The sequence below is a fragment of the Vombatus ursinus genome, unplaced genomic scaffold (genome assembly GCF_900497805.2).
Source record: "Vombatus ursinus unplaced genomic scaffold, bare-nosed wombat genome assembly UNPS02009824.1, whole genome shotgun sequence".
Taxonomy (NCBI): domain Eukaryota; kingdom Metazoa; phylum Chordata; class Mammalia; order Diprotodontia; family Vombatidae; genus Vombatus; species Vombatus ursinus.
The window spans coordinates 11130294-11144695 of record NW_020949602.1 but is presented as its reverse complement, the minus strand read 5'-3'; the positions used below and the strand labels follow the sequence as shown (position 1 = coordinate 11144695).

At 44.9% G+C, this 14402-nt stretch overlaps 1 protein-coding gene across 1 annotated transcript in view; it reads right to left on the bottom strand.

Annotated features, from left to right (window-relative positions):
- Window positions 1–14402, bottom strand: part of ROR1 (receptor tyrosine kinase like orphan receptor 1) — a 369596-nt gene that overhangs the window by 28808 nt on the left and 326386 nt on the right. Inside the window, exons 5-7 of the mRNA XM_027852854.1 lie at window positions 4768–4895; window positions 1764–2081; window positions 127–372 (exon numbers count right to left, since the gene is read on the bottom strand). Coding sequence (XP_027708655.1) covers window positions 127–372; window positions 1764–2081; window positions 4768–4895 — 692 coding nt within the window. The remainder of the gene's footprint in view (window positions 1–126; window positions 373–1763; window positions 2082–4767; window positions 4896–14402) is intronic.

The window sequence follows — 14402 nt, the reverse complement described above, 5'->3', positions numbered from 1 at the left end:
ACACACACACACACACACACACACACACACACACACACACACACACAGTAATCCCCTCCTCCACAAAGGAAAAGAGAACAGGGGAAGGTGATCAGGCAAAATAGCTGGGAACAGCCTTCTATTTACCACATGCTGGGATGTCACACAGGTCGGCCTTGAAGTTTTCGTCCAAGGTGAAACACCACGGGGCTTCCTTCTGATTCCCAGGATTGCGGCAGTAGGAGTGCCCCCCGTTCAGCTCGGGGTATCTGACAGCCGTGAACGTGTGAGTGTGGGGATACTGGGAATTCCACGGCTGGCACTGTCGGCCGGATTTCGTCACGCTGACCGTTCCTCGGTAATCTGCTCCCGTGCTGTTGTAACACTTGTGATCTGACAGGCAGAAAGGAACAAAAAAAAGATTAAAAAAAAGACACCAACCAGGATCATAGTCATCTCTAAAACTCTAAGGGGTTGCCAGGTCTGTATCCCAAAGAGATCAAAGAAAAAGGAAAAAGACCTGTGTGTATGAAAATATTTATAGCCTCTCGTTTTGTGGTGGCAAAGAACTGGAAATGGAGGGGATGCCCATCTGTTGGGGGAATGGCTGAAAAAGTTGCAGTATATGATTGTGATGGAATACCATTGTGGTATCAGAAAGATGAACTGATGCAAAGTGAAGTGAGAAGAACCATTGTACACAGGAATAGCAATATTGTATAACGATCAACTGTGAAAGACTGGGCTACTCTGATCAAGACAATAATCCAAGATAATTCTGAAGGACTCATGATGAAAAATGCCACCTACCTCCAGAGAAAGAACTAATGAACTCTGAGTGCATATTGAAGACTACTTTTTTCACTTTGTTTATTTTTCTTGGATAGTATGTGTGTGTGTGTTTCCTTTTGCAACATGGCTAATATAGAAATATGTTTTGCACGGCTTCCTATGTATAATCAATATCATATTGCTTGTCTTCTAAAGAAGTGGAGGAGGAGTAGAAGAGAGGGGAAGAATTTGGAACTGAAATTTTTTTTAATAGATGCTAAAAATTTTTTAAATGTCATTGGTAAATATTTAATAAAATAAATAAAAATATATCACTTTGTAAAGTGGCCAAGAAAGTGCCAAGCTACATTAGTAAAAGAAGAGGGAGGGAACAATTAGGTATCTACTGTGTGCCAAGCACTGTGCTAAACACTTTACAAATATTTCGTTTGATCTCATTGGCAGAGGGTGTTCCCTTGCTCAAGTCCCTTATACTAATGACATCAGAAGCCCAATCCCTTTCCTCTGCCTTCTAGTTTTTAAATTAATAGTTAAATTATCAAGTACTCAGCATTTTTCTGGGGTAAAGCCTAATTTCTTTTCCCTTCACACAAAACTTTAGCATTTGGATGACTGGTCCTAGACTAGAAAAAAAAGGCTGTTGAACTCCACTTATCTCTTTTTTTTTGTTTTAAACAGGATAGTTATTTGTCATGCCCTTTCTTTATTATTATTTATTCCTTTTTTGGTAGACTGGGTCTCCCTATCTCCTCCAGGCATGAAGTGTAGTGACCTGACTTCACTGCTGATTGACAGAGAAATCTGTGAAAATTTGTCCCTCCTTTGGCAGCCTGGTGGCCCTGAGGCTCGCCATATTGGAGCCAAGCTTAGAACGGACACCCCATTGGCTCCAGGCCCACTGAAGCTCAGAACTCCTGAGCTCAAGGGGTCCGCCAGCCTCAGCCTTCCCTAGTAGCAGGGCGTCACAGGTGCGCACCACCACCTTCACTTACTTTTATTGATGGGGTCAGCCATGGGGATCCCAATCCGGATACAGTTGGCAGCCTCGGGGCTCTCTGGCTGGGGGAGGTCTTCACAATTGGGCAACTTGAGTCTCATCAGAATCATGGGATTTGATCTGGCGAAAATGTACTCGGTCTGACAAAGGACATTCTCCAAGATTTCACATTCGTCCCGGCACAGGTCTCGCGGCTTCGGAACCGGAGAGGTCTCATCACAGTAGGGGAAAGCGTAGTGACAAAGGGAGGGGATGGCGAACTGGGAGCACTTATCGGAGAGGTGACTGGACGTGCCAATCATAGTGAAGGCGGCTGCAAAGCAAGCAGTGAACATTTATTAAGTCCTTCCTATGTTCCAGGTGTTTACTGTTTGCAGAAAGTACTGGGAACGCTGGAAATAAATGGTCCCTGCTGACTGACTGACTAGAGAGGATAGAACGAGCCCTTCCCAAGGAGGTTTGGTGACAGTCTTTGGACAGCCTGGGCGGCAGCTTTGCATAGTTGGGGAAAGTCTTCTAGAAGAGGGGTTATGAAATTGTTCCGCTTGGCCCCAGAAGGTAGAATGCGGGGGAATGAGCAGAAATCACAAAGAAGCCGATTGGTCTGGGGTGTCAAGACTGACTCCAGAGTCACCAGACCACCTCAGGAAGGACTCCTTTCCATCCTCTGTGGTCCAAATCTCTCCTTTTACAGAAGAGGCCAAACAGTCTTTGGAATCAGTAATTAGGCCTCTGACTACACACTTGTTTTTACACTGCTCTACAGAGCTAGGAAGCTTCAGTCAGTCATCAATAGACACTTATTAAGCTCCCGTTGTATTTCAGGCACTTTGCTAAGCTCTGGGAAATCAGCAGCAAGATATTTTGAATAATTCAAACTTTTTTTCCCCCTAACTACCTTACAGTGTGACCTTGGATAAGTCATTGAATTCTTTTGGGTCTCAATTTCTTACCAGTAAAGTGAGGGGTTTGGACTAATAGCTGATAATAATAGTTAGCATTTTTGCAACACTTTAGTGTTTGTGAAGTACTTTACCTATGTGAACTCATTGAATCCTCACAACAATCCCAGGAGGCAGGGGCTATTATTATCTCATTTTACAGATGAGGAAACTGAGGCTGGGAGAGGTTTAAGTGACTGGCCCAGCATCACACAGCTAATAAATGTCTGAATAAGGATTCAAACACAGGTCTTCATGACTTCCAGTCTTGTGCTTTATCAACCACTTGTGAGGTCCTTTCCATTTCTAAATTCTCCAGATGTGGTGTGATAAGTTCAAAGTACAATGGGACTGTCACTCCTTATTCCTGGAATCTACAATCCTTTAATGTTCAGTCATTTTTCAGTGTGTCCCACTCTCCATTACCCCATTTTGGGTTTTCTTGGAAAAGACACTGGAGTGGTTTGCCATTCCCTTCTCCAGCTCATTTTGTAGATGAGGAAACTGAGGCAAATAGAGTTAAATGACTTGCCCAGGGTCACACAACCACAAAGTGTCTGAGGCTGGATTTGAACTCAGGAAGATGAGTCTTTTTAACTCCAGGCCTGGTGCTGTATACACTGCACCATCTAGCTGTCCCCTGTGATTCACCATATGTTTAAAACCTTCTGCAGGCATTTACTAGCTGTATGACCCTAGACAAGTCACTTCACCTCTATGGTCCTCAGTTTTCTCATCTGTAAATTCAAGGAAAGATTCCTGCCAGCTCTAATGCCAGGGACCTCTGAATTTTTCACAGGGACCTCAGAAGTAACTCCTCCCCAGAGCTGATTTTCTCAGCACAACTCAGGGGGATGTAGAGGGCTTGAGGTGTTAAACTCCCCAGCTGGTAATTGGGAAATGTTTAACAAAATAAATAAAAACACAATGCAACCTAGATGATGGTCGTTTGCAGGTCAATGTGCAGCAGTGGGGATTCCTTTTCTATTTGAGTTGGACACCACTGGGCAAGGCTGTTCCTCTTGGTCACTATGGTTACATGGCAACCACCTTGGTCTTGGAGCCCTGAGAGATGGCAGTCTTCATAGGGAAAGATGGTGACAGGAGCCTCTGCCTTGGAGACACCCTGTCATTGATATCCATTCTTCCCCTGTCCGTCATTTTATAGATAAAGAAACATGGCCACAGAGTCACCAAATACCAAAGGCTGAATTTGAAATCGGACCTTCTGATTCCAATCCCAGCGGCTGGTTTCCCCACATTGTTCCACGTTACTTCTCTAATGAAGTCACGTATAAATACTAATTGGGAGGGATCACATGAATTCAGAAAAAAAAAAGACAATATGAAGAAGAAAAGATGCCTGAGAATCTGGGGGCTGGGGGCTACAGTGAAAAAGCAGTCATATTTGGAGGGAGAGGACCTGAGTTTGAATCCCAGCTTTGCCTTTTTCACCTCAGGTACTTCACTTCCCTGGCCTCAGTTTCTTCATTTGTAAAATGATAAATGTGGACTAGATGAGCTCTAAGGTCCATTCCAGTCCTAAATCTGTGATCCAAGATAGCATTCATATTTATTTTGAGTCTAGGAAAAAAAAATTATGTCGGCCAGATTCAAGAAAAGTAGCATCAGGTCTGCAGATCCCATTTCATAATAAACACCCATAATTAGGATCATATACTGATAAGAAGAGGAGACCCCAGAGGTCTCCTAGCCCAAACTTTTTAATTTTACTGAGGGGAAATCAGAGTCCTTGGGAGTGTCCAAGGTCATCACGTGGGGCACTGAGTGTCAGAGACGGAAGGCCAGCCTAGGGCCTCTCCGTCTCGCTCTCCAACGACGCTCATTTCAGAGGATTCTCCCATTTCCTTTTCCCCTTCCAACAGGGCTCCTTCCTAATGTGTTGCTGTGACCTCCCTTAGGACACAGACCATGCCATGGTCTTCTCTGCACTCCCCTCAGAGCCCAACACTGTACTTTGCACAGCAAACTGTCTGTTGTTCAGTGACCATCAGATGGTTGGGTGACCATTAGACGTCTCGGTAAGGAATGACCTACCTGTAATCTGATTTTCTATTTCCCCTTGCATGTGCAAAGACTCCATGTAGACGGTGCGGTTACCAATGAATCTGGCGCACGCGATCCCTCGGTATGGCTGGCAGAATCCATCTTCTTCATATTCATCCCTGAAACCAAATCACAGGTGTCAGGGGACGGCTGCTCCAGAAATGACCCTCCACAGGTAGAGATTTCCATCCCCACTGTGCCTTGAAGAGTCACCAAGGGACACCATCATGTATACTTATCTTACAGTCTCGGAGATCACCCAAAGCACCAGAGTTACAGAATTCCAGAATCTGAGTCTGAAGGAGACACAGAGGCAGCCTTAGCCAGGCTGAACCTGAGCAAGAATCCTCAGTGTAACATAGTCAGTGGGTGGTCATTTCATTTCCAGTTGAAGACCATCAATTGGAGGCAACCAACCATTGCTCTACTTTGGACTGTCCTAATTGTTACTGATTATAACTAATATAACTAATACAGTTATACAAGTTAGTCCTCATGTCCAGCCTAAATGTGCCCCTGACCTCTGGGTTCAAACAGATTAATTCTAATACTTCTTTCAAGTGACAAACTTTCAAATATTTGAAAACAAATAGGGGACAAGATTCATTTGGATGGCTCCATCCTACTGTTGACCCCTATTGAGCTTGCAGTCCACTGAAGCCCCCAGATCCTTTTCGGAACAGCTGTTGTCTATCCATGCCTCCTCCATCTTTATTTGTGGAGCTGACTGTCTGTACGCAAGGGCAAGACTTTACATCTAACCCTACAGAATTTCATCTTATTAGATTGAGGCCAGTTTTGTCCATATCTTCTTGAGTCCTGATGAAGTCATTTCAGTGTATCGCCTATCACTTCATTATCTGCAGGTTTAATCAGCATACCATCTATACCTTCATCCAAACCAATGATGAAAATGTCAGACAGTACTGAGCCAAGTCCCCCTAGGTCCCTGGGGTGCTCTACTGAGGACCTCCTGACCTGTTTGTGTTGAACCAATAATAGCTGTTCTTTGAGTCTGGCTATGTAACCCATACTGAATCTGTCTCATTGTATTATCGTCTACTCCATATCTCTCCATCTTCTCCACAAGAATAGTATGAGATACTTCATTAAAAGCTTTGGTAAAATCAAGACACATTATGTCCATAGTCCCCCCTCCCATTAGTCATTTTTGTTCTATGATGCTCAGTACAAAGCACTTTCCTTTGCAGAGAAAATAACAACACCATAAGGAATGAGGGGCTCTGCCTTCTTTCCATTGTCCATCCGCCCAAGCAAATCCTTGTCTCTACTTTGATTCACTATTTCTCTCACTAGAGCTCAGAGAATTCCCTTTTTAAAGCCAAACACTCTTTTTTTGTTTTTGACCTGATGGCTCAGGCAGCGTAGACCTCCTAAAAGACTTTCCAGAGATCAAAACCATCCAGATTAGAGAAGAAAACCCTCATTTCTACAGCTGCTAACGGCAGGCAGATAACATGAGAGGGTGAAAGGAAATGAGTGAGAGGCCAGAAGCACATTATCCACTATGATTTTCTCTTGGCAGAGACTCTGTTTCATCGATAGCAAAGGCATTGGATTCCGGATGAACAAATGTACGCCATCATCGGCACCCATTCACAGGGCCCCAGAGGTACAGGAGCTGCATTGGGTTAGGAGGCCACCAGTGAGTATAACACATAACCCAGATGATCTGTCATTCAAGGCTGTGGACTGCGACCACAAAACTACTAGTAAGATTTTTCTCAAGGACAAGCCCTGAAGATTTGAAATGCACAACTGAAGCCAAACATGAGCAGAAGAAATACAATTATCATTCATTCATGCATTCATTCATTCATTCATTCATTCATTCATTCATTCATTTATTCATTCATTCATCCCATCCAGAACAGCACCTGGCATTGTGGTCTCTACCATGCTTTTACCCTATACCACCCCTCCCCCCTTCACCTCTTGTTAAGGAAACAATAATCAAATCAATATTGCCACCGTTGCTAACAAAAAAAAAAAAAAAAGCAAGACAACCTAGGGCTCTATAGCTTCACTCAGAGCTTCCTTCCCTGTCTGATCTGTGTTATGTCCCCCAGTGAAATGCCCACTCTGTGTGGGGAGGAGCCCTCTAACTTTTACGTGCTTGATAAATGCTTGTTGTTTGAATGACTTTCAATCATTCAATCAACAACCATTTATGTAGCAGCCACTAGTGGCAATAGATTGTTCTAGGCACGTGGGGTGAGGGTAGGCTTACAAAGATTTTCCCCGTAGAATATAAACCCTTTGAGGACAGGGATTCTTTCATTTCTGTCTCTGTATCTCTAGCACGGTAACTAAAGATGAACGAACGGTTGTTAAATTGAATTGAAAGATAAATAAGTCCCAGACCCTGACCTCGAGGAAATACAATTTAGTAATACCATTCACCACATTCCCATCTTTCCATAATGTTTGCAGAGCACTTTGCATGATCTCACTGGAACCCCACGCAACTCTGTGACATGGGAACAGGCTTTACTATCTCCATTTTTAAATGTGGAAACAGATTTAAAGAAATCTGGTGACTTCCCACGGTGGCCGCTGTCCTAGTGAATGTGAGAGGAGAGATCTGAACCCAGGTCTTTGCCACTTCAAGTCTAGCCCTTTATCCACTAGGGAACATAATTCAATTCAACAAACATTTGTTCACTTCCCACTATATACAAGGGACTGTGAGTATAAAAATAAAGCTGGGGCACAGGTCTGATCTCAAAGAATGGACAGTCTAAGGGTGAATGAGTGGGCGGGAGGAGGCTTGTTCAGAGATAATTGTCATATGAGGGAAAGTGAAGTTGGTGCAAAGGATAGAACAAGACAAAGGGCTGAACGGGGACAATATCACTCTCATCTGCGAGTGAGGAAGAGAGGGAGAGTCAGTTAATTCATTAAGAAACCATAAGGATTCAAAGAGGTCTAATTGCTATCACTTTATTCCCCTTGATGAAAATGAAAATTTGGTGGCCCATAATCCCAATTTATATGACTCACATGGCGCAAGCAGAGACTTGGGAAGAGGGTCTGAGCCCGTGAAAGAGATGGGAGGTATCCCTGCTTCAGGGAGAGGGCAGGCTCGGACAACGGTCCTCATGGGAAGTCCCCAACGGAAGAAAACCACGCGAGTTCCATCTTCCTGAGCCCGGAGCTCTAACCTCTCTTTGTGTTGTGGACCCTGCTGGCAGTCTGGGGGAGCCTCCTGAAAGACCCTCTTCTCAGAAGAATGTGAAGAAATGCACAAAATCAAATAGGCAGGATTACAAAGGAAATCCATCGTAAGGAAACGTGATTATCAAGATTCACGGCTCCAGTGTTCCCGACCCCGTGGTAAGGAACCCTGGACTAAAATGGTGCTGTTTTTGAGAGCACCAGCTCTCACTCTCACTGCTCCTCTCTTGTCGATAATGAAGCCTGGTGCAATTGTGGAGAGAATGCTGGGCTTGAGTCAGAAGAGACCCGGGTTCGAATATTGCCTGTGACACTTCTTGCCTGTGTGACCAATGACAGGCGATGGAAATCCTCAAGCCTCACCTGTGAAATGGGGCTAATGATAGCTGTTGTACCTTTCCTACAGATCTGCTGGGAAGTACCAAACACAGAAAGGATTGTGCAAATCTCAGGAAGTTATTGTTACATCAAAAAATTCTCTATCATCTCCTTTTTAACTCTTGCAGCAAAAAAGCCTTGGGCTGAGAGGCGGGAGACCTAATTTCCTGTCTTCGGGCTATCAGTATTTGACCTCCAGCAAATCATTTCATCTCTCCAAGGCTCAGTTTCTTCATCTATAAAATGGGGACAATAATGCCTGTCCCATCTGACTCACAGGATTATTGGATCCCACAAAACAACGAATGTGGAGAACACACATTGAAAAGATAAAAAATGTATAGGATCATGGATTTAGAACTGGAAGGGACCTTACAGGACAGTGAGTCCAAGCTCCAATTAGATTTTATTTTCTTTGTCCATGACAGATTCAGACCAATCAGCAACTTGTGTGTAACTTGTGGGTAGTGGAGAGTCGCCTGGGACATCGGGAGGTCGTGAGCCTCCGGGGTCACACAGCCGGCGGGTGTCAGAGACTGGTCTTGAATTCTGGACTTGTTTTTAAGGCTCATACTGTCCATTCATTTCTTCACACCTTGTTCAAAGATGCTGGCGATCACCTCCTACTGGAAAGGATCTCCCTGCCCGCAGCCTCTCCCTTTCTAATTCACTCTCGATGGAGATGCCAGATTGATCTTCCTAAAATGCGAATCTGACCATGTTACTTCTCTGTTCAAGAAGCTTTAATAACTACCCATTGCTTCTGGGAAAAACTACCAACTTCTCTTTCTGGCATTAGAAGCCCTCCACGGTCTGGCTCCAATCTATCTTTCCAGGCTTCTCACACATTACTAACCTTCATGTACTTTACGTTCCAGTCCAAATAGCCTGCTTGTGATTTCCTGTACGAGATATTCTATCTCCTCTTTCTACACCCTTTCACAAGCTGTTTCTCCTGCCTAGAAATCTCCCTTCCTCACCTCCAGTTCCTAGAATACCCTAGGTTCCTTCAAAGCCCAAAAAAGATGCTACCTCCTACTCCAGATCTTTCTTCAGTCCCTCAGTTGTTAACTGGTCCCCCAATTTCTTTGTATTTAACTTATATGTGTATATATGTATATATATTTTTTCTGTGTATCTGTCTGTGTGTATGATGTTTCCTGAGAGTAGAATGTAAATTCCTTGAGGGGGATGATTGTTCATAAGATAACAGATCCAGAGCTGGAGGAGACCTCAGAAACCCCCGGGTCCAACTGTACCTTTTACAGAGAAGGAAACTGAAGGTCGCTTCAGCGCTGTGTCACACAGGGGGTCAAGGTCAGAAGCGCAGCATGAACACAGGCCCTCTGAATGCAGACCCGGCGTTCTGTCCACTGCACCATCTTGTGCCCCCTCTGCCCCATTTCGTTTTTTGTCTCTGAATCCCCACTGTTAGCCACAATCTGGGGTACTTAGTAGTTGCTTAATACATGCTTTAAAAATATTTGTTCAAGGGGCAGCTAGGTGGAGCAGTAGATAGGGCACCTGGCTCTGAAGTCAGAAGGACCTGAGTTCAAATCTGGCCTCAGACCAGACACTATTCACTTACTAGCTGTGTGACCCTGGGCAAGTCACTTTATCCCAATTGCCTAAAAATAAAAATATTTATTCAACAAATACATTTTTATTGAGTATCTCCAGGGTATGAGGCACTGTGGTGCAGTGGGTAAATAGCTTGGCTCAGAGTCATTAAAATTTGGGTTCAAATCCTACCTCTGACACATACTGGTGGTGGGCCCCTGAGCAAGTCACTTAACCTCTAAGTGTCCCAGGTAGTGCTCCCCTCCCCTTCTATTTCTCTCCCCCTTTCCCCCCTCTCTCTGTCTCTGTCTCCCTTTCTTTCTCCTTCTCTCCCTCCCTCTCCTTTTCTCTCTCTTTCCCCACTTTCTCTCCTTCTTTCTTTCTGTCTCCATTTGATAGACAGGTCTATCTATCCATCCGTGCTGCAGAGAAAACGATGACCTGTGTTGGTAGAAGGACTTTACTCATGGGGAGTTCCTTATGCCAAAGAACATCACAGACCCAGCCCCTGTCCCCTGGGACTGTCCTGGAAGCTCCACTTGGGAAATCAAGGGACAGACTAAGCCGCACTGGACAGTCGAGGCAAAGCTGTCAGGACCAGCCATTAAAAGAAGCTAGTTTTCAGTTGCCCCAGCTCCTGTTCTATAAACTAGACACTGTGAAGGGAAGGGGGGTGGGGAGGCTAGGGAGGCCTTTGGGGGTTAGTCCTGAAAACACTTTGTACCCACAAAGCTCTTAAAAAGTTAACCTTTGAGTACACACACATATCCATAGATCATGTGCCCTGACATAAAGACATTGAGATCTTAATGTCCCCCAAATCCGGCAAGCACTCCCTATGTTTACTTTCATAAATCCTACTGTTAATGCTGAAGTCTTCTTGGCTTTCCTCCTCCTTGGACTATAAAATTAGCCCAACTTTTATAGGGTAACTAATACCCAAACCCTATGGGGAGAAGTAAGAGTCTCAAATGCCCTCCGCTCCGTAACCAGAAACACAAACACAGCCAGGCATGAGGGGAAGCTGACACCCGAGGGTGGCTAAGGCACCCCCTGATCCCAGGACATCAGTCTCCCCCTCAGTTTGACAGCCTTGGTGCCTCTGACAAATCCCTTTTCTCCTGTCTCTACTGTAAACTCTAGAGGCCTCAGCTTAGGATCTCTCTCAGGAGGACAGAGCCCCAGACAGACCCCATATGGTTTAATCTTTGCCCTCCAGAGAGGTGTGTGTTTCCATGCACAGGCTTAAGCCATCCTTCTAATGTCCTTTCCAGTTACAAAGCCCCAAAGAAGTCTCTGCCCTGTGCTTCTGAAAGATGCCCAGCCACCTTCCCACTCCCCACAACCTAATCCCAATGCCCCAGCCATCCTGTATGCCTTTTCTTTGCACAGAAATATACATTAATAACATTAACATTATGTATATTATGTGTTTTATATACACAAACACACACATACACATCTATACGTGTGTGTGTGTATGAACAAAGTGTGCATACATTTTGATCCAGTTATATGACTACAAGGCCTCAAAGACATTGGAGAAGTAGAAAAAAAAGGTGTCTACGTACAAAAATACTAATAGCACCTCTTTTCCAGCTAGCCAAAAAATCGGAAACTAAGGGGAATGGCCAAACCAACTGTGGCGAACGAATGTAACATAACATTAGAAATGATGAAACAGACAACTGGGAAAAGCTGGGAAATGATGCAGAGCAAAGCGAACAGAACGAAGAAAACCACGTATACAGTGATGATAACAGCATTAGAGAGGGAAATAGTTTTAAAAGACTTTAGAACTCTGATCAATGCCATGAGAAACCATGAGTCTGAAAGAGCAAAGAGGAAACCCAGCAGTCGTCTCCTAACTAAGGGGCGACAGCCTCAAAATACAGAAGGAGACACGCTTTTTGGACACGGTTGACTCGGGGAACTTGTTTTGCTGGATGATGCAGTTACGTATTGAGAGATTTCTTGTTTTTGTTTTAATTTGCTCAGTAGGGCAAGAAATTCGAGGGGGACAGCCAGAATAATTGTTAAAAACTGCTTTTTAAAAATCCCAAAGTCTCCCCTGCGGCCAGTATTTCATCCTCTTTGTCTCTGCCCTTGGCCTCGCCCAGAGAAGAATGCCTCCTCCTCCAGTATGAATCATTGGATGATTTCTGCCAGCTCTGAAATCTTTTTCTCAAGGACACCCATCCTCCCGCTTCCCTGTCGCCAACACGCACGTTTGGCAAGATATAAAACATACAGAGTAGGGATGACAAAAGTGCCAGGGCCAGTCCAGCGGATGTACATTAGATGATGCCTGAAGGGGAATAAAAACATATTCAGACAGCGGGAAGGGAGCCGAGCCTGGAGAGCCATCTATCACCATCGATGGCACCAGCACGTGCCATCAGCCGCCCCATCGCATCAAACTCAAGGGTGCTTTGTGATGGGAGGCCTTGTTTTTCATAAAGATTACTCAGTCACTGACTTTCTTGGCTCTCCTCTGTCTGCCAAGTTCTCTAGACGAAAGCGGGGGGTGGGTGGGGAGAGGAAGGAACAAATTTAGATGTAGGCACTATGGCTGAAGGAAGCATGTGGCTCCTGGGAGGCGACCATAGGATTGTATTCAGATCAGAGGACTGCAGAGATTTAGAGCTGGAAGAGACCTTCCTCAGGGATAACTGGGCAAAGCTCCCTCCTTTTAGAGATGGGGAAACTGACTTCATCTAAGCCACATAATTAGTAAGCGTCAGAGCTAGGATTTGAACTCGGGACCTCTGGCTCCAAAGCCAGTACTTTGTCTACCATATTGCCTCCTAAGAGAATCACATGGATAAGAGTGGATCCTAGACAAGATGTGTATATAAAAGAAAGAGAACACAATTCTGGACTCCCAGATGCTCTTCCTGGTGAGTGCTGCTATAGAGGCATGGGACTCTGGGAATGGAGTTTGGATGGCCAAAGTAAATGATCATAGCTTTAGAATGGGAAGGAACTGCTCAGACTCCTCATCATACAGATGAAGAAATAGCATCCCAGGGAAGGTCAGTGACTTGTCCAGTCACCCTGAATTTAAGTATCAGAGCTAGGAAATGAATCCACATGCTCAGAATGCAAATCTGTGGCCCCATTGGCCCATTGGGGCACACAGGAGTGTGGGATGCACCTGGATTCCTCATCTGTCAGATAAGAATGATGAGGCTTACAAGACCTCCCTCGAGGGTTACTATGAGCACAGAGATTTGTAGAGCTGAGAGTGTTAGAGAGCTTTAGGAGGCAAAGAAAAATAGTAAACAAGATTCTACCTTTGAGAAGCTTACCATCCTCTAGGATAATAGATTTAGAGCTGGGAGGAACCAACCCACTAATTGACAGGCGAGGAAACTGAGGTTGAGAAAAGTTAGGTGACTTGCCCAGGGTCACACGACCAGGAAATATCTGGTGGTCTTCCTGACTCCAGGTACAATAGTGCTCTATCAATGGTGCTACCTCGCTGCCTTCATATCATTACACAGATTTTAGATGAGGAAGATGAAACTGAACCAAAGTCATAACATAAAAATGTTAGTCCCAGGATTTCGACCCAAGTCTCCAGAATTCTTTTCATTCCAGAATTCCATAAGGCAGGCGGCGGAATATGTACAACAACGTCATTTCACACACACGAACATTAGAGGGTTAACAAAGGGAGAATTAAGAAAATCTGATACAGTCAGTTGAGTAGCACTTATAAAGTGCTTTCTATGTCCCAAGAATTATGTTAAGCATTAGGAACGACCAGAGAAAAGAACACTGCTTGGGAATTCGGAGGACCTGGGTTCAAATCTGGCTTTTGTCACTACCTGTGTGACCTTGGGGAAATAACGGGTCTCAGTTTCCTTATCTGCAAAATGAGGGGGGTGGATGAGATGGTCTCTGAGGTGCTGTCCAGGGCTAGAACGATGATCCTGCCTTGGGGTGAATCGGACCCCGCGCCTCCCCCCTCCCCCCGTCCCTTCCCTGGGGCTCAGTTTCCTTGTTTGTAAATTAAGAAGTTAGACTCAAAGCCCTCTGAGTTTCCTTCCAGCTCTGAACCAACGAACGTCTTAGCTCCTGACTTCCTTCCCTGCCAGGATTCGGGAAGCACAATCAGCTCCCCACCCGTCACCCCCAGCCCTCCACACTCACTCTTTTAAAATGCCAATACTCCTGGAAGGAATTACACACTCAGGTGTTTATTGGATAGGATGGCAGATTAGATACCTGGCAGGAGGACAAAGGAGACCAAGAAAAGTGGGCTGGGGACACTGAGGTCAAACCTGACTTGCTACACTCTTCTGCTGAGGACTGGACCCCGGGGCAGTTCAGAGGCAAATTTCGTCTCTGCTCCTCTGCTGCTTTGAGACCCTGAGAAAGTCCCTTCAGTCAATTGGTCAGTCAGGCCACAAGCATTTAGAGAGCAGTGACTGTGTGCCATGCATCGTGCCAAGTATTGGAGATACAAGGAAAGATCACATTCC